Here is a 25537-nt window from a genome sequence, read left to right on the forward strand (position 1 = left end):
ATGAACATGCTGATAATCTTGTGTTCCGCCACAGATACGGGACATAGCTGAAGATCTCCTAATCCAGAGAAATGAGAAGAAAATTGAGTCCTGGAAGGCAAGTAAAGTGTATTATGTCTCTTTTCCCTGTATTCATTCCTCTGTTTCCTTGCTGGAGCATGTAGATTTCTTCATAGGTCCCCTGCTTTACATATCTAGGCCCAAGTTCGCGGCTGCCATCAGTGCGGTAATTGCATGGAGTTGTACTTGCTGACATTAGTTGTTAATTTGGCCCCTGACTGGAAAGAACTACCATCAGTACCTTTCTTGTATTGGCCAGAGGGGTCAATCTGGAGCAATTCAAGTCTCTTTCCAGGGCTGAGCAGCAGTCTGAACTCCTCTGAGACTCAGAATTGGTACTGGATCTTTAATGTACATTCGTCTGTATTTCCCATGCAGTGGCCTTATTGGGACAAGCTGTTCATTCCAGCATCTGGTAGTTTATTTATTATTGAGAGTGGATTACATGCAGACACAAAAGAGAATGTAAAGTATGCAGCAGAATGGGCAAGTTTAATCATATCACACAGTATCTGTTTCATTTAGAATTGTATTTTAACTTTACAGCGCTAAGATAATATCGATTTTAAACTTCTTAAGACTCAGTAATATGACATTTCAGGAGATATTTGCCAGGGTTTTCTTTCCCCACTTAAAGAGCAGTGAACTCTTTGTGGTTGCCAACGTGCAAGTTGTATATATTTATTCAATCTAGATTTTATTGTCTCTTGAATTCAAGCTAGAGACCAGGTCACCGGTTACTCTTAAAAAACATTGGGTAGGAAGAAATCCAAAGAGCAAGCAGTTTCTATTAACTGGGCTTTCCCTTGATACCTACATTTAGGGAAATAGATAATTGCAGCATATCACTTAGGGCCGTGCTTTTGTCTTATCTCATCACATAAGCATTTGATAATTTTTTCACTCCCATATCCCTTCACTTAACCAATTCCTGGTCATAGTGATCACATCACTCTGAATGGCAATAGCTTCAAGATTTGGGGGAGGATTAGTAAGATGATACTTTTGAGTCAAATTTAACTACTTTTCTCTTAAAGCATGTTGATTTTAGGGTTGCCACTACCCATCTCCACTGTAAGAAAACTACAGCCCAGCTATTTGTGCTGTGGATTGTCTAACTACTGCATGAGGAATGCAATATGGTATCACAACCCTTAGGCATAACAGTATGACGGTCATAAAGTTGGTATCCAGAAGAGATGGAAGCAACCTATTTCAAGACAAGGATGAGAAAAAGCCAGTCTGGCTGCTGCTGTTCCTAAATATTCTAGTAGTAGTTGAGGGGCAAACCAGGAATCCAGACCGTGAATCCAGTCAGCTATTGATGGGCACATCACCTCAGTCTGAGGTGTTGATATTTTCCCTACCATATCTTCCAGATCCCACCCCTGACCAACATAATTTGGTATGTTTGATGCAGGAGATCAGATTAATGATCATATTAGTCCTCTCTGGACTTAAAATCTATGAATCCCCTCAGTCTTATCTGGATTAAGACTCATGCAGCTTGCCCCCAGTCATGCCCTGTCTCCCCAAATACTAAGAACTTGTCTTCACTACTGGGAAGATCGATGCTGCTACAATTGATGCAGCAGGTGTTGATTTAGCAGGTTTAGTGAAGACCCATTTAATCAATAGCAAAGCGCTCTGTCATTGACCCTGATACTCAAGCTCCTCAAAAAGAGTAAGGCCAGTAGATGGCACAGTGTCTCCTGTTGACTCAGCATGGTGAAGAATACTGCAGTAAGTCGACCTAAGCTATGTTGACTCCAGTTACATCATTCACATAGCTGTAATAGTGTAACTTAGGTTGACTTATCCCGGTAGTGTAGACAAGCACTAGATAATGCAAGTAGCAATTTCGGACGGGTCAGAAGGGATGGAGAAATGCAATCATGTATCATTAGTGCACTTAAGGCACTACAGTCCTTGCTTTCTTACTAACCCTCCTACAACTCATACACGTTAAACCAGAGGGGTGACAAGCTGGAATTTTGCAGAACTTCGGGGTTGAGGAGCAATTGCCACCACCACATCTAAGAATTCTCATCAGTGTTACAACAAAGCTCTCTCAGGAGCAGTCCCAACCAGCCTTATTAAGACTTCAGTAATGCTAACAAAATTTCATGATCACAAATATCAAAACAGCTGAGGCTACTACTTATTCTGATGAGTTACGGTTATTTTCTCCTGTCTGCACTTGGGGTTTTATATAGTTATTTCACTAGAGAATCAAGTACAGTCCATAATAGTAACACCAACAATTTACAGATGGAGAAATTTAAGCAGAGAGATTAAGGGAATTGATGAAGGACAGTCAGATTTTGTATCAAATACAGGATTAGCAAGGGATTCTCCTGTCCTTAGTCCACTAAATTGTGCTGCCTTTGATTCTTTAGAACTGCCTTCTTGGCGGCCTAAAACCATTCTGGCTGCTCGGCAGAGGAACCAATTCAACAGCTCCTAAGTAGTTGGCAGCCAGGAGGGAGCTTACAACAGCATTAACACCACCAACAGCAACCTAGGCAGCATTCCCCACCCCGAGTCTGTAGCTTTCCCAAACACTGAGGGACTTGTTATCGTTACAACACTGCTGAAAAGTTAGGCTGGGTGACTATAGCAGGGGACTAATGTATGCTCTGTGATTTTATTACTTTTAAGAGAAACCACTGACAGACTCTAGCTACCCTGTTATATTTCCTCTATCTGGGTCCTCATCTTATAGGATAGTTTTCAGCCATCCAGCTGATAATAACAAGGAATTGTTTGACTTATTGGTCAAAGAATAATAGCAAAGCATGAGGATTGTGAAGTCAGCAAGGAAGACTGAGGCTATGTCTAAACTGCGATTTTTTTGTGGAAGAGGATATGCAAATGACATGCTAATTTGCATATATTTTCCTGATTCTTTTTGCGGAAGAGGTTTTGCTGCTAAAAAGCCCCATGTAGACGGGGCCATTTGTTGGGAAAAAACCCTTTTTCGCAAGATCTCATAAACCTCGATTTTTGAGGAATAAGAGATCTTGCAAAAAAGGGTTTTTTCCTAACAAATGGCCCCGTATACATGAGGCTTTTTAGCAGCAAAACCTCTTCTGCAAGAAGAATCAGAAGAATATATGCAAATGAGCTCACTATTTGCATATCCTCTTCCACAAGAAAACTGCTGTGTAAACATAGCCTGAAGATTGACTTCCATTCTAAATGTCCTGTCAAAGGAACTTCTACATAAATTGTCTTTCTTTCTCTACCCCTTCTGGCTTCTCTCTTAGCTCACGCTTTCATGCATTCTGTTTCACTATCTATTTTGAAGCATGAATTTTCCCAAAATGTCTTGATGACTTTAAATCATATTTTACTATTTATAGAATTCATTCCAGAAACAGCAAACTCTCCAGCTTCTGTTGGTGATCATGGGAACATATTCAAAATTGATTTTGTTAGTGAGGTCCATGTCAAAAGCATTTTAGAGTTTTTAGCAATGTGGTTTGTCTGTTCCTTTCTCTTTGTTGCTGTTGTTTGTTTGTACAGAACTCAAACTGTTCCCTAAAACATAGCCGGTTGCCATAATTAATCACAATTGTTGTTTCCATTTCCTTGCTCGTCCATCCTTTCCAAAAAATGTTGCCCCAACCAACCACAAATAAAAAAGAAAGAAAGAATAAAGAAAAGAGAAAGAAAAGAAAGAGTGCCAAGTTCTATTGTATCCCTGTCGTAAACTACTGAAAGTTAGAGTCAGTGCAAAGATAAGAATCAGAAAGTTTACCCTAACTAATGCTTTTGTTATTGCTTTTTGAAACAGTTTATTCAGTGCATTTTTTTCCTTTTGACAGCATGTGGACAATAAGTGGGTTTCTTCATCTAGAGAAATAATTATGTTCCGTAAAGCATTGTTGAATCCAGTTACAGCATTACAGTTTCAGCGCTTTGTGTCTTTGAAAGGAGATTTACTGGAAAATGGAGTGCTCTTCTGGCAAGAGGTTCAGAAATATAAGGTATGAGGCTATAATGTGAGCAGGGAGTATCATGCAGATTTAAAAGTATATATCCATTAACATACTTTGGGAGACTTTTAACTATAGTGCATTGATGCAATTTACTGTCAACACTAATGCCACCTGCTTCACTGCTTTATTGCTCTTTCCTCTGTGCAGATCCTCCATTCCTTATGGAAAATAGCTTAAATTCACTGATAATTTCATACCCACATTCTTTTGTGCTTATGTATATTATAGAATCATGACCTTTGCAGGGATACTATCAATTTAACTCATGTCAAAAATGCCATTATCATTTATATGTTGAACGCTCATGTGCACTGTGCTGTACAAAACACAGTGGGCATATTGAAAATGTTTATTCAGGTTATAGAGAAATGGTCACTACCCTATCAATTGTGATCTACTGGGAGATCATGGAGCCTCTGCCAGTTGATTATGATCCTCAGGTAGTCTGTTTCTGCGTGCCTGGCCCATACTCCCGGAAGCAGCTGGCTGACTGAGTTCAAGTCTTTGCAGCCTCTGGGAAGCGAGAAGGAAGGGGCAGCTTTGTGTTGCCTCTGACTCCAACTTCCATTGGCTGGGAACTGGCAAATGGGTGCAGCATTTGCAGGCTCCAGGCAGCAGTGCAGCATATAGAGACCCTCTTTTCTCTTCTCCCTCCATGGTTTGCACACAGGGAGTGCCTGAACTCAGCCAGCCATTGTTTCCAGGAGCAGCATAGGGCCAGGCAGAGGCAGCTTGCCTGAGCTTGCTGAACTACCAACCATGAGCCACCTGTAGTAAGTACTTCCCAGCTGCAGGCTGCACCTTGCTCCCTGAGCTAGCTCCCAACTCTCTGCCTGAGCCCACAGACTTCATTCTGTCCTGCATGCAACACTCTGCCCCAGCCTGGAACCCCAGCCTGCACTTACACTCCCTCCCAAAGTATTGGAGTGGGGGAGGGAGTGAAGGGTGCAGCATCCCCACAACCCTATACTCTAGCCAGATGAAAGTGAGGGTGTAAGAGAGCAAGGGGGGTGGAGTAGGCAGGGCTTTGGGAGGGGTTGAAGTCTCAGGGAAGGGGTGGGATAGATCCTGGATTGACGTTAAATTCAAAAAGTGATCTTTGGTGTAAAAAGTTTGGAGACTACGGTTAGAGTGGCATTATAGTTCCAATAGTATTCCCCGAGGTTATGTCTACACAGCAAAGTTATTTTGAAATAACAGCCGTTATTTTGAAATAACTTTCTTAGCGTCTACACAGTCAAACCGCTATTTCAAAATTAATTCGAAATAGTGGAGCACTTATTTTGACTTTGATAAACCTCATTCCATGAGGAATAATGCCAAATTTGAAATAGCTATTTTGAAATAAGTGCTATGTAGACACTTATATCGAAATAGGGGACCTCCAGCCTTCCCAGGGTGCCCTGGTGGCCACTCCAGCCTCAACCAAGAACACTCCTCTCCCTCCCCCCATCCCCAGAGCCCTTAAAGGGGTTGACTCTGGCCACAGTGCCTGTGCCAGCTCCAAGCCTGCCAGCCCAGAGCCAGCAGTCACTGCTCCTGACCCAGTGGCCCCAAAACATGAGCCAGCAAGCCACTGGCAGCCAGCCCTCCACTGCTCTCCAGGAGCAGTCTGCCAGCTCCCAGAACCCTGCCAGGGCCAGGAGAAGGCGGGCATCTTCCTGGTCCAGGGTGGAGATCATGAACCTTATTCAGGTTTGGGGGGGATGTCCCCAGTGTCCATGATCTCTGCACTAGACAGAGGAACACAGCCATCTATGGAAGGATAACTGCCAGCCTGGTCACCAAGGCCACATGTGAACCCAGGAGCAGGTTTGCATGAAAATCAAGTTGGTCCAGCAAGACCCCCAACTCTGAGCCCTGAGCTTCCCCTCCCCCTTCTTCCCTTTGCTTCCCCCTCCCCTCTCCCATCCTCTCTCTTCCCCTCTCCCACCTCCTTTCCTCAATCTCACCAGAATGTCATCCCGCCCCCCAGTTTTGTTAACTAAAGAGAGTTTGTGTTCATGAAAATACCTGTATATTATTTGACATTAGGAAGAGAGGTTAGGGAGGGGTTAGTGGAAGGACGTGAGGGAGGAATAAGGCACAAGCCCCCAGTGGGGCACACCGGGGAGGCTCTTAGTGCTCCTCAGGGTGGAAGCTCTGCCGCAGGGCCTCCTGGATACTGACAGACCCCCGATGGACCTCCTGGATGGCAGCCTGCAGATAGTGCAGCCAGGCTAGCAGCAACATGTCCACGAGAAGCACCAGAGTGCCCAAGGGCAGCTCTGGCTCCATGTTGCAGAATGCTGTTGTGTCCCGAGTGAGGGGAACCAGAGCACGCAGAGACAAAATGTTTTGCTGTCCCTCTGTGAGGTAGGCAAGAAAGCAGGGAAACCTGAGACCTGGCTGTCCAGAGGGAATCCCTTTAAGCACAGGCCTCAGATAGCCTCAGGCAGCAGCCACAAAAAGTAAATCCTGACCTGATATCCTGCTGGACCTGGTTCCAGCCAGCCTTAAATGCAATTCCGTGTCCACTCTGTGTGGACACGCTATTTCGAAATAGGAAAATGCTATTTCAAAATGCATTTTGTGTGTAGGTGCGTTATTTCGAAATAAGCTATTTTGAAATAGCTATTTTAAAATAAGATATTTTGAAATAATGCTGTAGTGTAGACATATCCCATTGCAAGAAATGTTTTATATACAATACTGATAAAAGTTTACCAAGGGCAAGTGTTCATGAAATATGCAATCTGAGTTGGTTCTCCCAACTTGTCAGTTGTCCTCTGGGCCAGATCCTCCACTGCAATAGGTAAGCATAGCTCTATTGACTTTAATGGAGCTACATCAGAGGGCTAGCCGGAAGCAAGTCCTGCTTGTGTTCAGGAGAGCACCAGGATTGATTTGTCAGGGAAGAGTCAACATGGTTTTTGTAATGGGAAATCAAGTCTCACCAATCTATTAGAATTCTTTGAGTGGGTCAACAGGGGGGATCCAGTGGACATAGTGAACTTAGATTTTCAGAAAGCCATTGACAAGCCTTTGACACTGACCAAAAGCTCCTACTTTGCTTAAGCAGTCATCAGATATAGGGGAAGTTCATCTCATGACCTGGTAACTGGTTAAAAGACAGGAGGACCTAAAGGTCAGTTTTCGGTATGAAGAGCCATAAATAGTGATGTCCCCCTGGGATCTGTACTGGGACCAATACTGTTCTTTCATAAATGATCTGGAAAAGGGGGTAAATAGAGAGCTAGTAAAATCTGCAGAACAGACAGAACTGCTCAAGACAGTGAAGTCCAAAGCACTGCAAAGAGCTACAAAGGGATCTCTCAAAACTGGGTTACTGGTCAACAAAATGGCAGATGAAATTCCAGAATTCAATGTTGATGAATGCGAACTAATGCACAATGGAAAACATAATTCCAACTAGGAATTTAAAAGTATAAACAAGTAAAAGGTTAACCAATAAGCCTGTGCTTATCTGTTACCATTCACAGTTACACACAGGCTCCCAACCCACTCCTGGGGAGCCAGCTGTCACCCTGCATGGCTGGCTCTGTAGCAGAGGCAGCAGTGCAGGGGCAGCAGCCAGCTCCTCAGGAGCAGGGCTGCAGGCAGGAGGTGGTGCCCATCAGGAGCCAGTTTAAAAGCCAGCTCCCAGAACTCCCAGGCTCTCAAGTGCCACCCCACACTGCTGCCTCTGTATCACCTGGGAGCAGGGTGGCAGGCAGGAGATGGTACACGCTGGGAGCTCACTGCCACACTGTGTTGTTAACCATGTAACCACCGAAATTTTCAGTGGTTACACAGTTACCCAATTACCTGCATTTTAACATCCCTAATCCCAACTCTACATATAAAATGATGGGAGCTAAATGAGCTGTTACCATGCAAGAACTCATTGTAGATTGTCCTCTGAAAACATCCATTCAATATGCAGCATCAGTCAAAAAAGCTAGTAGAATGCTGGGAATCATTAGGAAAGGGATAGATAATAAGATAACTTATTACCTCTATATAAATCCATTGTACGCCCACATCTTGACTACTGCATGTAGATGGGTTAAAAAAAGTTATATTGGAATTGGAAAAGAGTCAGAAAATGACCACAAAAATGATTACGGATATGGTACAACTTCCGTATGAGGAGAGATTAATAAGATAGGGACTTTTTCAGCTCGGAAAAGAGGCGACTAAGAGGGAATTTGATAGAAGTCTATAAAATCATGACTAGTGGGGTAAAAGTAAATAGGGAAGCATTGTTTACTACTTCTTATAACCCAAGAACTAGGGGATCAATTAAATTATTAGGCAGCAGGTTTAAAACAAAAGGAAGGAGCTCACACAACAAACGGCAACCTATGGAACTCTGCCAAATGAACTTGTGAAGGCCTTAATTATAACAGGACTAAAAAAAGAGCTAGATAAATTCATGTAGGGTAGGTCCATTAATGACTGTTAGCCAAAATGGGCAGAGATGTTGTCCCTAGACTCTGTTTGCCAGAAGCTGGAAATGGGCGACAGGGAATGGGTCACTTGATAATTACCCATTCTGGTCATTTCCTATGAGACACCTGGCATTGGCCACTGGTTGGAAGGCAAGATACTGGGCTAGATGGACTATTGGTCTGATCGAGTATGACTGTTCTTATGACTATGTCTGACCTCCACACACAGGCTGCAGAGAGGTGGAAGGCTGCTATGATCAGTCCATATAGTCACTTATTAGGATTATTTATCATGCATATCATATTGCAATAACAGCTGGAGACCTCAGTTACAACTGGGGCCTACTGTGCCAAGCACTGTGTGAACACATACATTAAATACAGTCCTAAATTGGTGTACAAATTGGAAGGGTTGGCAGGAGGGTGAATGAAGACAAGCCGCGAGCTTAGTTTGTATGTTTCGAAGTTTTATTTTAAAAAATAAATGAGATACTAATGATGCCAGTCATTACTGCTGGCCAAATTACTGCTGGCCATTTGCTTATCCATCATAAATACATGTTAATTCAGGAATATTACTTGTCACCACAGAAGAGCAGAGCTGACTTATCAGACTTGGACATTTTTGGACCCTAAGTGCTTCCCAAGGTTAGCTGGTTCAGGAGGCACAGCAGAACTGAGACTCTAGCTAAGACTAGGCGATAGTGAGTCACTTGTTACTCCATAACTGGGAGTAGCAGGGAAGCCAAAATCCACACACAAATGTCAGAGATTTGTGTGGGTTTGTGATTCTCCTGAGCTACATTATGGAGAACAGTGAGCTCCAATTTGAAGTGTTTTTATGTGCATAGGCTATGAAGACAGCCATTGTTTTACCCTCCATTTATGTTAATTTTATTTGCTTTCCTGTCTAACAAAGAAAAGTACAGTCTGACCATAATTATACACACACACACAATTTGGCAGGATTGGCGGCTGTTGCTCTTCGTATATGCCAAGGACTAAACTAATAGGCCTGTTGCAGGTCAGGATGTACTATTGGACTATTGCCAAAAGCTGTGTGCAGAACTTTGCATGGTTCCTGCCTGTACTGTCTGAATCATATTGTACCATTGATTTGCAAACAGAACTCCTTGTGGAAATTGACTTCTGCAGAGTTCCTTACCACATGGCAGATTGGCAGGACATTTTTGGAAGAAATGGCTTTTAAAACAAATATGAATAAATATTAAACTGTGGGATTTTTCTTCTGCCTGCTACCTTATGTTCTGCCTCTCATCTTTCTTTGTATATCCTATGGCTTGTTTCTCTTTCCTCTATGATTTAAGATGTAAGAATATTCAAATAAACGAGTAAGAGAAAGCATATTATTTTATACGTTGAATATTGTTTTCTATTGTCCTTTCAAACATGTGTTTATCTTTTCTCATTGTAATTATCATTTTTCTTTCACAACATTAAAAGAAGTATTAATAATAAAAACAAAACAGTTCTCCAAATTACAAAATATCTTGTTAAAAACTCTGGGATTTAATTTTTTTTAAAGTAAAGATCAAGTTGCAACACACATTCCTTTATCAGACGTTAACCCAAATTCTTGAGCTCAGTCAGATCTACTCCCACAAGTTCATAACAGAGATTGTTAAGGACTGTGATAAACTTAACTTCTGCGCCAGGAAAGATGATAGAGCAAATAATTAAGGAATCCATTTGCAAATATGTGGACGATAATAAGGTGAAAAGTAACAGTCAGCATGTATTTGTAAAGAACAAATCAAGTCAAACCAACCCGATAGCTTTCTTTGAAAGGATAACAAACCTTGTGGATAAGGTGGAAGTGGTAGATGTTGTATACCTACACTTTATTAAAACATTTGATATAGTCTTGCATGATTTTCTTATAAACCAGGGAAATACAATCTACATGGGGCTACTATAAGGCAGCTGCATAACTGGTTGCATAACCATTGTCAGAGAGTAATTATCAATCATTCACAGTCATGCTGGAAAGGCTTAGCAAGTGGGGTTCCCCTGATATAAGTTTTGGGACCAGTTCAGTTCAATATCTTCATCAAAGATTTAGATAATGGCATAAATAGCACACTTATAAAGTTTGTGGATGCTACCAAGCTGGGAGGAATTGCAAGTGTTTTGGAGAATAGAGTTTTAATTCAAAGTGGCCTGGACAAACTGGAGAAATGGTCTGAGATAAATAGCATGGAATTCAATAAGGACAAATGCAAAGTGCTCCACTTAGGAAGGAATAATCAGTTGCATATATACAAAATGGGAAGTGGCTATTTAGGAAGGAGTAAATGGGTCACAGTGGACCTTAAGCAAAATATGAGTCAACAGTGCGACACTGTTGCAAAAATGTAAACATCAATCTGGGATTCATTAACAGCTTTCAAGTATCAAAAAGGAGGGAGAAAAATTGTTCTCTTTAGCAGCTGATGATAGGACAAGAAGCAATGGGTTTAAATTGCAGCAAGGGAAGCTTAGGTTGTACATTAGGAAAAACTCCCTGTCAGAGTGGTTTGCCACTGGAATAAATTGCCTAGGGAGCTCACAGAACAAGGCTACTCAACACATAGCCCACAGGTGGGATTCTTTGAACATGTCCTCCACTGGAAAAAAGGCTCCACAACAGCAAGGCATCTCCCAGGTGGGATGAGCATTGAAAGACGCAAGCAGACGGGCTGGCTGGAACAGACCGGTACAGAGTGTCAGCGGTTCAAGCCCCCAGGGAAGTGCTGGGAGCACTGGGGCGTTGTGTGAAAGAAGCTATTTGCATATACATTTTCATGTATATGCAACCACATTTAAGTTGCAGCCCTTGGCACGTGCTGTGAGTATCATTGTGGCCCCTGGGTCTTCCAAAGTTGAATAGCCCAGTTATAGAATCTCCACCATTAGAGATTTTTAAGAGCAGATTAGACACATATCTGTCAGGGATAATCTAGATGGTGCTTGGTCCAGCTGTGAGGGCAAGGGACTGGATTTGATGACCTCTTGAGGTCCCTTCCAGTTCTAGTATTCTAGGATTTTATAATACTAGGGGAAGCTAGGATTCCTACATAGAAAGAAAGTGTGTATCAAAGGATTTGAAGATAGTTCTTTACAACATTTTCTCACAGGTTAACGGTGCCACTGCAATTCATCAGAGTTTGAATACACAGCTCCTGCTTTCCATTACGGGTTTTGTCAGAATTACAGGATCATAGGAATGAGATCCTTGCAAATGACCTCCTGCTTAGAGCTGTGTCCACTCTACTTTTAATAATTCTAAACCATGGGGTTTTGGGAAACTATAATGCAGTCGGGTAGATCTCAGTATCAGGAAGGTTTTACTGGGAGCCTAAATTGTTCCCTTCCTTAATTTCATTCCATTATTCCTGGTTATAGTTCCTTAGATCATCCTAATCATTCTTGACTCAATGTTTGTAGGGATTCGCCTTGTTCCCTTTAGTTACAACTCACCATGCTACCCCTAGTTAGTCCAGCCTTTTTTAAAATCAATCCTTTGCATGCCTTCATTTATGTTTGGAACACCCTTACTTTTGTCAATAACATGCACATCTAGGATATCAGTTGCACAGCCTCACCAGAAGCACATATAAGGAACATCATCTCTGCTCCATGAATGCAAAGATGCAACCTAGTACGTCATTGGTCTTTTTTCATGCCATTTGTTGTTAAAAAAAAAGTCAGTGCAAGAATTCTGTTGCATCCCAGTCAAGGGTGTGTATGTATTTGTGTGATATATTATAATTATTTGCATATAACTAATGTTCTTCAGCTTGCTTAGCTTTTGTACAGGACTGAGTGGCTAGTTATTGGTGAGTAATACATTCTCTGTATGCCACATTTCCCACTCTTCAGGACTTGTGCCATTCTCATTGTGATGATGCTACTATTCAGAATAAGATCACAACTATCATCAACTGCTTTATTAATTCAACCATTCCACCAGCTCTGCAAATTGACATACCATCAGAGCAAGCGCAGAAGATTATAGAGCACAGGAGAGAACTAGGCCCATATGTATTCAGAGAGGCCCAGGTAAGACAACGGGAATGGGTAGAGAGAAACAGTACCAGATGTGGTTAGAAATATTGTGCCTGATTTTTAAAGACGTCTCTGTTATTATGGGCACAGTTTTTGTAATCCATAAATCATAGCAGGCACAAAGTTGACCCATTATACTAACCCTTATACTGAACTGTAAGGGGTCAAAATGGAAATGAGACCTCTGAATATTGTTAATCAGTAATACATCATCTGATCCTTTTTCAGCTGGTTTTACCCTGGGAAGGAATGATTATCTCTGCATTAGTAGTTCTTGTTTGTTTAGACCTACTGCTCCATTTTCCTGAATTGGCTGATGTTAATAGTTACTATAGGGACCAAGTTTGGAGGTTTGAGGAACACTGAAGTACATGTAAAAACATTCTAGACATTAGCAAAACACAAAAGCAGCTTATAACTTACTGCAAATTCTGCCTCCCCACACTCTTTTCTTCAGAAGGTCTGTGTGATAGGAACAGGCTCTGAACAGGTTTTTTCGCTCTCTGCTCATTCTGCTGCACAGACCAAATATGGTCATTTGTAACCCCACGTTTTACCTTCTAGCACCATTACCTTTTATACTACTATTCCTCAAAAATATGTAGCTGTGTTCTTCCCTCTTTTCCACCAAACTGACCCACCCTTTTTTTAAGGTCTACTAATGCAAATGCATAAAACGTTCAGATCATGAGGTGAATAATTTAAAATGAGGAAGGATTCATACAGATTGTAAAATAAGGGAAGAAGCTGAGGGACTAAAGCAGGGGTGGGAAATCTCAAGCTAGGGGACCGGACGCAGCCCTCGGCTTGTTTGGATCTGGCCCCCAAGTCTCAAGCCCTCCCTCCCCCCAACATTGGGGAGCCTGCACTGGTACTTCAGTCCTCTTGCTGCCCCATCGTGGGGCTGGAATACACAAAATCTACTAGTCTGGGCCCCCTTAGACTCTGGTGTGGGAGGGGAATATGAGAAGTGTCTTTCTGCTTCTCAGTCGGGGGCCACGTCTGAGAGGAGTTTTTGTTTTTTTGCTTTGTTTGCTTTTTTTGCTTTTTATTTGTGTGTGGCTCCCGACTGATTCTTCTATGAGTCAGTGGCCCCCAATGCAAAAAAGGTTCCCCGCCCCTGAACTAAAGGAAGAATTTGGCACAATGGTATGATGACTGATATTCTTATCAAATATCACTAGTGAGCACATTAGCTCTAATTCTGCGAGGTGATGAATACCCTCAACTCCCACTGAAGTCATGTGACAATACAGGACTCTCAGCAATATCATGCTTTAGTACAGCGTGTCAAAAAATATGCATTGACCCTCTCTGATAGCTTTTTTTATTTTCTTATTCCAGTTCAGAAAAGACCCCAGGAGAGATTATATCATTTAAAAATTATTCAAGATTTGCTCATAGATCTCTAATGTGGTTTAAGAGCTTTTCCAGAGGCCAAAAAAAGGTTTCCTTTCTCTTAAGGAGGAAAAAAACAAAGCGGTCTCCCTGATGAATAGAATATTTGGAATATGTAAGCAGAAGAGTGGTATAAAAAGCAATCCAAGTGGTGAATATTTTATAAAGAATACTGTAAAAAAATGACGGATGTTTTCATTAATGCAAACAATTGTTTAGGGAAATATATATATATATATATATATATATATATATATATATATATATATATATATATATATATATATATATATATGTCTTTTAAAAGTGTTTTAGGAATATTTCTCACCAATAACAAACATACTGATGAGAAGCATGTGCAGAGCAAAGCTGGACTGAAATGTCAGGAAACAATATGTGGGAAGAAATGTGCTATGTACTAAAAAGGAAATAGCTATTGCATTGTTATGGTAAACTACATTTACTTTTACAGTGCACTCTGTTTTCTTAACATAGTCATGTTAGACTTCCTTTTCTTTCTGCTTAGATGACTATTTTTGCTCTTCTGTTTAAATTTTGGCCCAAATTTTGTGAATTTCGAAGAAATTTGACCAATGAGAAAATTTTGCCTGCTTTGGAAAGAAAAAAGGAAAAGAAGACACAAAAAGTGAAAAGAAAAACAACAGAAGAAAGACTTGCACTCGGAAAGGTGAGAGGCTGAAACACCCTAAACACATTTTTCAGCAGAGTAAAATTTAAAAATTCCACTATGGGCCATGAGAAGACTTCCATTGACTTCAGTGGGCTTTGGATCAGGCCCTAACTGTCTTATGTAAGCATGCAGGGTTCAGGTTAAATTTACTTCTTGTACTAGGCTCCAATCCTGCAAAAACTCATGCATATGCTTAAATTGTGTGTTTACAGAGTGTTTGAAGGATTGAGGCATATGTCTTCCCTCATTTTAAATAGGGTGGAATATATTTCTGTTCATTTCTTGCTGCATATGTAAAACTGACAATCGCACATAGAATTGCACTACAGGCTGTCCTCACTTTAAGTCCAAGATATGTTCCAAAAAACTTGGACTTATAGCAAAACAACTTGAAGTGGGGAATTTTTTTCCCATGGCTGACATCCATTTGCACAATTTTTTTTTGGCGCAATTTAAGAGTGGGGAATGGGAAGACTTATAATGCATCAGTTCCTACAATCATCAATGACTGTAGTGTGGAACAGATGGATAGTGGGGCGACTTATAACAGAGGCATAGCAAGGGTGTTATGCACCTGGGGGCAAACCTGGCACATGGCTGAGCCCGATCCTGGGGATGGGGGAGAGGAGCTTGTACCACATCTTCCCTTGCCCCCTCTGCTTTGGAGCCTGGCCCCCGTATGTACTAACCCGCTGGTGGAGATGGAGGAGGGTTGGGCTGGAGGTGGAGAGGTAGGGAGGAGGCTCCAGCCAGTGGCGGCGGGTAGAGGTGGAGCAGACGAGCCGAAGAATGACAGAGAGAGCAGAGGAGGACTAAATTAGCACCCCCCCCAGCATGGCGCCCACGAGCAACTGCCCCTCCCCTTCCCGCCCACTCTTTCCTACGCCACTGACTTATAACAGGAATGCCTTGTATCACGTACTGTCACAATCAGTATGCCATGCTTCGCTGTCTATAATCAGGAAGCAAATTATATTTAAAATCAACATGGTTCCTTGCATCTGTAACAAAAATACTGATGCAGGATTTACTCTTAATCTTTTTTTGCTTATTTTGTGCATTTCCCTCAGTGCTGACAATGAAATTATTATTATTATTATTATTATTATTATTATTATGAATTATTATTCTACTCATTTTCACTTTTGTTAGTGGACAGTATCTAATCTGAGCAGTTAGTTTCTCATGCACTACTAGAAGTAGGCTGTTTTGGGAATGCAGTTACGACAGGGGAATGTTTGTGAAGCTATTTCTCTTGAAATTTTATTTTTGAAATATAGAACAAATTCTGTTGCTATTTTGTTTGAAAGATTGTTTTTACAAAATCTGAATGTTGGTCCAAATGTGAGGTCTCTGTGTGTGTCCCTTTAAGAGCAAATAAAGTATTACACCTGCAAGTCTTCTAATTAGCATTTATGTAGCATTGTACTTTATTCAGAGTACTGTACAAATAGATACTGCAGTGATGAGAACTATATGGCTACGTCTACACTACGAGTTTTCTCGGCAAAAAATATGCTAATGAGGGACTCATTTACATGAGACGCTGTCTCATTTGCATATTTTCTGCCGATCCGTTTTTGTGCCAGGTTTTTTGTGCAAAAACAAGCAGTGTGGACGTTTTCTTTTTGCGCAAAACCCCCTTTTCCCACAAGATCAGTATACCTCCTTTTTTGGGGCATAAGGATCTTGTGGAAAAAGGGTTTTTTGTGCAAAAAGAAAACATCCACACTGCTTGTTTTTGTGCAAAAACCCTAGTGCAAAAATGGATCGACAGAAAATATGCAAATGAGATCATAATTCATGCAAATGAGTCCCTCATTAGCATATTTTTCGCAGAGAAAACTCTTGGTGTAGATGTGGCCTATGAGTAGCTAGATAGGTATTATTATCCCCTTTATCAATAGAGAAATTAAGATACGGAGAGATGCTGTGACTTTCCCAACTGTGCAGAGTTATTCCGTATCAAGCCAAGACTGAACCCCCCAACTTACGCTCTTTCTTCCAGAGTACATCGCCTCCCCACTGAAATGCCTACAAGGCTTTGGGCATGGGCATGGATAAAGAGTGGATAGGTAGTGCATGCTTGTGTCTGCACCTCAATAAAAGCAGACTTTTCCTTCCCTGTAGAGCAGCGATGGGCAACCTAGGCTACCGAATGGATCACATGAGTGTCTCTCCTTCATCTCACTGGGCCGCAAGATTGTCTTAACTAGGACAGTCTCTAGAGATAGGGCAGTTTTGCTAACTGTGCTTGCATCCCTAGAATTTGCAGATGTGCCAGCTGAACCGTAGCAGCACTTTGATTGGATGCAAAGCAACATTAACGGCTCTCTCAGTTAATGTTGTGTGCAATCAGCATGCACCTCACTTCACATGCTCTTGCTTTATATGTGTGTCACTTTAGTCATTCCAGGAGGAAAAATACTACATGGACAGAAACCAGCAGAATCTGGCAACACTACCTATGGGCTGTGGTAAACAATGGCTTACAGGCCACACGTAGAACCTGGTGAGCCACACGCAGACCTTGGGCTACAGGTTGCCCACCACTGCTCTAGGGTGTGTGGTGTTTTTTGAAGATTATAGTTTGAATGGAGTTTGGAGTAAAAAAAACCTAAAATTCTCTAGCCCTTCTATAGCACAAAGAAAGTCCCGTGTAGAAGTGGAAATTCTTATGGAGCAAGGAAAAGTTGATGCCTGAGTAAAATCTCTTTTTAACATTAGTTTAATATTGTAATGTTCTGTGTATGTGCCACTCACTGTTAGAGGTAATTCCAGTTCCTTCATCTGCGGTGATTGATGACCCTGTGGCAATGAATCTGATGTACAGGTCTGGAAATAGGGGAGCTATACAAGAGTTGCATCATCTCTGTCCAGTGCAGGGTCCGGCTCAGTGCACAGTCCCTGGGTGGCTGTTGATGGATTGAGTGGTCATGGGGTGAAGGCAGGCCATAGCAGGGCCAGTAGTTTCACTGGCACGCCATATTTCAGCCATTGGGATGAAGTAGATTTTGTGAAAGTTGCACACTTTAGGAGAGATGCTTTAGTCCCTCCTTTTTCGCGCATCTACCCATGCCCAAGCCCCAGCAACTTGCTCCTGGGTAAGGCATTGAGCTGTATATGCTACATTCTATATTCCTGTTTGTGTTAGTCACGCTATAAATTGCCTGTAATTCTGCATATGCAGCTGCACTCTGCTTACAAAAACAGTTTTAAAAAATCTTAAACCTGAAATGCATCCAAAGCTTGGCTGAAAAGTCTCAATTAGTTTTAGTTTTAATTCTGTGCTCATTCTTCCCTCATCCTCTATCAAGTAAGGACAATCCTGTGTTTCAGTTTTCCTTCTTCTCTTCAGCCTCTTGCACAAATATACAATTTGGGCTAGATCCTGTCAAGTGCTGAGCTTTTCTTATCCATGGAAGTTCTGCTGAGTGTCTAGCAGAAATAGGATCTTCCCATTTTAGATCATAAAGCTTTAACTAAAAGATGTAGTTTAATCACCATTTTATAAACCCTTACAGTTTTTAGTGGATAGGAAAAATTACAATTAACTTTAATTTCCAGGATTTTAGGATGGTGAGGGGAGAAAGATAAATAAAATCTTATGAAAATTCTAAAAAATGTAGAAAACAGGAACTCCAAGTTTAGAGGCAGAGAAGATGTTACATGAATGCATTGCTGATGTTTAACCAATTTCTGCTTTAAAATCCTACGGTGGTTGACTTGTGGACCAAGTGATACTGCTTTGTGCCAGTGCAACATATAGTCATCTCTGCCATGTGAAAACATGAAAACCATTTAACTTCTCTCATGCCACCTGCAAAATGGGGGTAGCACCTGCCTCAATAATTGTTGTGAGGGTTAATCAATCAATGTTTGTAAAGGACATTGAGTTCCTCATATGGAAGGTTCTAACACAAAGCATTATTATGACATCAAAAAACATGTACAGTTAACCACCAGAAGACTTTGTCAAGGGTTATGATGGATTCTCCATCGCCATCTCTGAAAATGTTTAAATTGAGATTGTATGTTTTTCTAAAATTTCTGCTCTAGTTCATCTAGGGCTATTGGATTTAAAATAGAAATTATTCAGAGAAGACCTGCAACCTGCTTATATAGGTGGTCAGACTAGATAGTTACAATGGTCCCTTCTGGAATTAAAAGTCTAAATGATGAGTTTGTCTACACAAGGTTTTAGTTTGCATCAAGTTGGATGTCAATCTATTCTGCTCTAGCCTGCTGTGAACTAACTGTCCATGTGAACTCCACTGACATGCATTCACCATTGGTGAATGAGTTTCATGTACTCCTATTTCAAAGAAGACTAGATCAAATTACATGGGAACTGTTCACGGTGAAAATGGTTGGCAGAAATTTCATGTGGAAGAAACTTTGAGTTGAGTAAAAAAATATCTATAAAACCCAAAATCTTATTAGCATGCAAAAATGATGAACTACAAAACTGGGCATTAGAAAGCTCTGTACAAAATATGCTTGTGTGGTAGGTGATATTGCATGCGTCAGCTGAAACGCAAGTGTCCTCTTCTCTGACCTTATTCACTCCAGCTCAGCTGACATTATTTGCAGCTAATCAAAGAATTGTTTCTGTTGGTAACAGCAAATGAAAAAAGTCGTCAGCTTATCAGACAGTTTTTCTGTAGATTCGATCAGTATGAGTAGAGGAACACCTTCATCTGCAGCTGGATACGGACGACAGGTAAGTACTAAAATATCTTGCTACAGATATCCACACCCCCATCTGCCTGAAGGAAGAAAAGTAAGGCAGGGTTCTGATGTAAAGGGAAAGCGGAGTATTGGCTTCTCATGCTACTGTTGCAGGGTTCTTACAGAACTGCTCGTTCCTGCCATATTTACTTTTCAGGTTTAAAGCCTGACTTGCCCCCTTTTGTTGTTGTTTTTTAATTATTATTTTTAGATGCTGGGAGTATTGCTAACAACCTGAGGTCTTTTGAGTTTAGAAGTGGGGGTAGCACTGATTTACACTCGAGAGAAGCTCAAGGCAATAGAGTTTCAGATTCATATCTGAACTTTCCAAAAGACCAGGGTTATTGAAATCTAGGGGATGAAAGGGAAGGCTATAATGCCAGGGGAATAGTAATTAAAAAAAAAAACAACAACCAGAAGGAATGAGCACAGAAGCCTCTGAATACAAAGTGATGGGTTATAGTGTAAATGATATAAATTATATATCAAATTATATATAGTTTGGAATATAGACCAGCTTGAACTTCATTCAAAAATTTCAAACCAACCAAAATCCAAATCATGTTTTTAGGTTCAGTGAAGTTTCAATAAGCACTCTTCTCTTCCCCTCCTCCTCTTACTCTGCAGTGTTTTAAGGAGAGTAAAGGAAGAGTTGTGGCATGGAGAAAACAAGAGTGAAAGAAAATTGAGACCTGAAAACATTAGGATAAAGATCCAATCTGTCAGACTTTTCTGAATTGCATCTCTCAGAGCTTTTTGATTCACATCTTGTCAGGGAATTGTTATGCAATTTCAGTATTCAATAGCACAGCTCTCCCTTTCAATAACTTCTACAACTGCAAGAAAGCTGGTATTGTATTAACATAAACAAGCACTCTTGCTGCTGAAATAGACCATCAACTACCAGTCACATGGTACAGAGGCTGATGTTTGAAAATGGTTCTTGCAGGTTTCCTGGTCTTATTCCAAGTACATAGAAGCCCTGGAGCAGGAGAGAGTACTCCTTAAACTACAAGAAGATCTGCAGAAAAGGACATCACTATTTTCTACAGGTTATTAATCATGTTCTGTGGCTTAGGAGGACAGTGTTTGGACTACTACATATTTTATGGTGAAAGTCACATGGCATGATGCCCACCTCATTAGCTCTGTTTTAGGGCTGTGCAGGTGGTTCTGTTGCCTCCACTATCCTGTCTGCTGTGGAATGGCTCTTCACACCAGCTCAGTGATGAGAATGGTGTTGAGAGCAGCCAGGGAAAGGGCCATGGGATCCACATTTATGGATGTGTTTGGATCCAGTGTTATCACTGCAGCACACATGTAGCACAGAAGAGAATACACATTATTTTAGCACAGCAGTCATAAGTGAGTATTCTGCAGCCGTGCATTTCAGCTCTGTGCTGTAAACTATGTCTACACTGGGAAGGTTTGGTAACAAAAGTGCTGGTGACATGTAAAAGTTGCCAAAATTGAAAACTGGTCAACCAAGTTTTTCTGCCTCCCATTGTCGACATTTCATGGCCACATTGCTAGCACCCAGTCGACAGATCAAGCAAAGCAATGTGGGTAAGCATCCCACAGTGCAGTGTTGTGGGAAGGCCGAACTGATCCCTGAGCTTCATGGGATTCCCTCCGAGTTCTCCCACAGCAGGGGTCTAGGATGGAGGTTGGGTGCAGAAGGAAGCTCAGGTTAGTGGCCTCAGGTGCAGGAGAGGGTGTGGGGTCTGAAAGGTAGTTTGAGTAAAGAAGCGATTGTGACCTGGGGCAGGGAAGTGGGGTGCAGGGTCATGGATAGGGTATGGGTGCAGGAGAGGATTCTGGCCTGGGGGAGGAATGTAAGAGGGGATGCAGAGTCTGGGAGGGAGTTGTGACCTGGGATGGTACGTGTTTGCATGAGCAGAGTTTGGGTGATGATCTAGGGCAAGGGGCCCTAGATGTAAAGGGCAGGACAGGACTGTGATCTGGGGCAGGGTATTGGGGTGCCAGATCTGGGAGAGGATATGGGTACAGGAGGGGGGCAGAGGATTAGGGTATGTGGAGTAGGGGGCAGGAGTGGAGGGGCAGAGGATTGGGGAAAAGAGGGTCTGGAGTTCCAGGGGTAGGCTCTGCCAGGAGACTTACCAGCCAGCAGCGGTTCCTGAATCAGCCTCCCTGCCTGCCCCACTCCCACACAGGCTGCAGCCAGGTGCTCTGGAGCCCCTTGTGCTTCATGGCTGCCTGTTTCCGGCCAGAAACCAGCCAATGGGATTGTGCTGGGGGCGGGAGCAGCTCCTAAAGCTTTCCCCTCCCGTCTGGACTCACAGTTTTTAAAGAAAAACTGCCCTGCAGCCTCGTTTCTGAGCGCTGTGCAGGTAGGGCAAGGCAAGCAGGGAGCCTGCTTGGGACTCCCCGCAGCATCCACAGACTGGATCCTGTGGTGTGGTGGGCTGGATATGGCCTACAGGCTGTATTTTGCCCAGGCCTGATCTAGGGCAGGAGAGGGTCGTGGCCTGGAGCAGGGCATTGGGGAGAGGGAGAGCGTGAGTGCCGGAGGCAGGCTCTGGCTGGGAGGCGCTTACCTTAGGGAGCTCCTGGACAGCAGCCCAACAGGGATCCTGAAGCAGGCTCCCTGCCTGCTGTAGCACCAGGCTGCTCAAAATGACTGGAGACTGTCCCCATGTGCTGCGTGACCCTGGCGGAGGGAATGGGGAAGACTTCGGGCACTGCCTGAAGGCACAGGCAGCACCAGAAGTTTCCCCTCTCCCCGACCAGGGGCACATGGCACCTAGAGGGAGCCATTCTGAACTGCCTCTGGCTGCAGCAAACAGAGAGCAGGATCTTGATGGGACAAGTTGTATGCCAGATCTGGTGGCTTGGTGGGCCAAATCTGGCCCATGGGCCATAACTTCCATAAATATAATATGTAAAATATACATAATCAACTGTTCCATTTTTTGGAGTTTGTACATAACCATCAAATAGCCACTTCTAAGCAAAAGCACAGTTTCTGTCAATTTCAAAGTGCTTTCTGTATGCAGGTGTCTCATCCATGATACATGTGAAGCCTGACTTCACTGCAAATCCAGAGAAATCCATCACTTCATCAAACACCAGTCCGATTTGGGAGAAACGGTTTGGACATCCCAAGGATGTGGGAAGTGAGTCTCAGTTAATAATTTGCTTCAGTTTGGTATTCATTGTTGAATTATATCCTTGGATACCAAAATTCACAGATTATGACCCAAAGCTAGCTAGAGACCAACTCTACCACTGCAGTGGTTTCAGAATAAAATGGGGTAGATGAGAGAGAATGAAAAAGAAGTCCAAGAAAACAAACAAACAGATTTGCTAGTTGGACTCCCCAGGTTAAGAGTCTCCTGGATTCCTTCATGCTAGGCTGAACCTAAAATGCCTCTCTTGATTTTTTTGTTAAATTGATACAGCCTAGAATTACTGCAATGTCCATGGAAACATGCCTCCAGTCTCTTTATCTTTTATTGCTTCATTTAATTTTTCCTACTTGCAACTCCTCTTTACAGCGCCAGATGGGCCCTTCTTGAGAGAGCTCCTTTTTCTGTGACTAGCAGAAGGAGCAATTTGCAATACGCTAGGTTTCCTTCATCCTTTTCAAAATTCTTCCCTCCCACCCCCAGATTTTTAGGCTCACTTTGCTATTCCTTTACGCTCTCTAACACACTCCCACGCCTTTGCTTCCCCTTTCCTCTCTTCCTTTCATCCTATCCCACTTCCTTGCTAGCTTCAGTTGCCCCACCAGCTTCCTGCTCCATTTGTTTTTCCATCTCTTCTTCCTCTCACCCCCCAACCACAAACAACCCAGGGTTTTGGCTTCCTTAGGATGGCAGTGAAACTGACTGTGATGTTATTACCTGCTTTTCTGACACAGTTCAGTGCTGTGCCTTTCCTTGTATTACCAAACAGCAGCTTAGATACAGCTTAGCGTTTAGATATTAACTAAGGCTTCTTGATAGTCCCATCCCTTTCCCATGGCTGCCGCATTGCTAATGGTGTTCTGTTACCCTTTGCAGGAGGATTTAAAACCTGAATGAAGAGCAGAACAAAGAGACAATGAATTATGGCAGCCTTGGAACAATGTAGCAGTCAAAATAAAAAATGTGTGTATTCGTTGCACTCATGTTTTCAGAGCCCAGATAATCAGTTGGGATATTATAAGAGGCAACTGATACTAGAATCAAGATAATAGAGAAAAGTCATCCAATATACTCAGTGATAATATAATGATATTATTTTCACTGGGTGGTGCCTAGAGTGGATCTCAGAGAGCTGCCAGAGATCGGACTATCCATTGTAACTCCAGTGTAGTCAGCCTACCAAGAACTGCTCTCTGCTGTTCCTAGAGCCCCTCCCCTAAAGGATTCCTTACACAGCACAGAGTAGTAGGCTGTGGGAAGGTAATGGCGCATATGGGCTGTGGGGGCAGGTGGTAGGGAATCTAGAGGCCATCCCCTTTTTCTTTCTTAATCTTTAAGCCAGGAATGGGGAACCTTTTTTGGGCTGAGGGTCACTGACTCAGAAAAATCAGTTGTGGGCCACACACACACACACACACACACACACACACACACACACACACACACCCTCCCTGAGACGACTCCAGACTGAGGAGAACGACATTCTCCACATTCCCCTCACACCTTGTGGGGCCCAGGCTAGTAGATTTTGTGTGTTCCTGCTCTGCAGAGGGATGGGGTGGGGGGGAGGGGTTCGGGGTGGGGCGGAACTGGCGCACAAGTGCCTGCTCCCCAGTGCAGGGGAGCCTCAGGGGTCAGATCCAGGCAAGCTGGGAGCCTCATCCAGCCCCCAGGCCTTAGGTTCTCCACTCAGGAAGCTGGAACCATATGGAGCCCCTATGGAAAGGTTTCTGAAGGCAAAGAGGGAGCAACCTCACTTCTGTGATTTCAGGCCCTCTGACACATGTACACGGAATTTCTTAAAGTTCAGATAGAGTTTTGGTTCTATTATTTCTGCATTTTTATGACTGAACATACAGATTGCCACAGTTTGCAGTAGGCAGAGCACATGCAGTGGCATGAGGCCTGCCTCTCATTAAAATAAAAGGCCAAGGAGAGTTGTGCCATGTTACCAAGGCAGTAGCATGCCTAAGGCCTTGTCTACACTAAGCAGTTGATCGGTGCTGCGGCCATTAATCCACCAGCTATGGATTTATTGTATCTGCTGTAGATATGATAAGTCAATCTCAGAGAGCACTCCCATCAGTGCTGGTACTCCATCAAGACAAGAAAAGTAGCCAGTGTTGACGGGACAGCAGCCTCACCAACCCTAGCACGTGAAAGAGCCTGCGGTGAGTACACTATTTGCATAGCTGAAGTAGATCGATGGTGCGGCTAAGTGTAGACCAGACATAAAAGCCAGTGAGTGCCCCTACCTGTATTCTGGGCATACTACAAAATGCTGCAGAAACTGATGGTCTGTTTCTCATTTGTCATATTCTCGCCTACATTGTATTCTGAAACAGTTAAATAGCATCAAGACAATGTTTATCTTTCATTAGTAGCTTTTTACTTGAGTCATACTTGGATTACTTATTAAATGAAGCCTATTATCCAGATATCTGTCACAGATGATAAAACTCCATATGAATCTATTCCAGCCTTGCAGATTTGTCACGAACATTTAACAGCCTATGCACAAGAACTTCTCTCCCATCCATTACCATGACAATGATGATGATGGAAAAATTACCTTGCTTGCCTTTTTTTTAAAAAATTCTTCTTTCTGTGAGTGATTAGAATTTTATAAGGCTGGTACTATTCATGCATTGTTATATGAACCCAAAGGTCCTGCTGCAGTTTGTCACAAAGCAGTCACTCTGGATCTGTGTGATGGGGCATTCCCTGCACTAGGCAGGAAAAGGTTAATCCCACAGTATGGGTGGCAGAAATCCCACCCCTTAGACCAGACTGGACCAAATGCTCCTCTGGCATAAAGGAGTGAAGGCCCGCTCTTTCTGGGATACCTGGAGGAGGCTCCAGCTTGGGAGTTCCTTCAGTTCCTGGGTGCAGGAACCAGAGATTCTGAGGCCCATACCAGACACCAGTTGTCAAGTTAGTCATCAGGTGCTGACTGCACCAAGGAGCTCAGAGACCTCAATGATGCTTCAGGATTCATGGTAG

The 25537-nt window shown here is 42.6% G+C and overlaps 1 protein-coding gene across 4 annotated transcripts in view; it reads left to right on the plus strand.

Moving 5' to 3' along the window:
- Positions 1 to 24071, plus strand: part of RGS22 (regulator of G protein signaling 22) — a 111836-nt gene extending 87765 nt beyond the window's left edge. For 3 of the 4 annotated variants that reach the window (XM_025184322.2, XM_025184323.2, XM_075920301.1), the window contains 8 exons: positions 35 to 97; positions 3891 to 4052; positions 12380 to 12559; positions 14490 to 14651; positions 19279 to 19377; positions 20335 to 20437; positions 22403 to 22522; positions 23411 to 24071. In XM_025184322.2, coding sequence (XP_025040107.1) covers positions 35 to 97; positions 3891 to 4052; positions 12380 to 12559; positions 14490 to 14651; positions 19279 to 19377; positions 20335 to 20437; positions 22403 to 22522; positions 23411 to 23427 — 906 coding nt within the window. In that variant the 3' untranslated portion in view covers positions 23428 to 24071. Of the gene's footprint in view, positions 1 to 34; positions 98 to 3890; positions 4053 to 12379; positions 12560 to 14489; positions 14652 to 19278; positions 19378 to 20334; positions 20438 to 22402; positions 22523 to 23410 lie in introns of those variants that run through there. The other variant, XR_012901293.1, reaches the window with a different exon arrangement.
- The last annotated feature ends 1466 nt before the right edge of the window (positions 24072 to 25537 follow it).

The sequence above is a fragment of the Pelodiscus sinensis genome, chromosome 2 (assembly GCF_049634645.1).
Source record: "Pelodiscus sinensis isolate JC-2024 chromosome 2, ASM4963464v1, whole genome shotgun sequence".
NCBI lineage: Eukaryota > Metazoa > Chordata > Testudines > Trionychidae > Pelodiscus > Pelodiscus sinensis.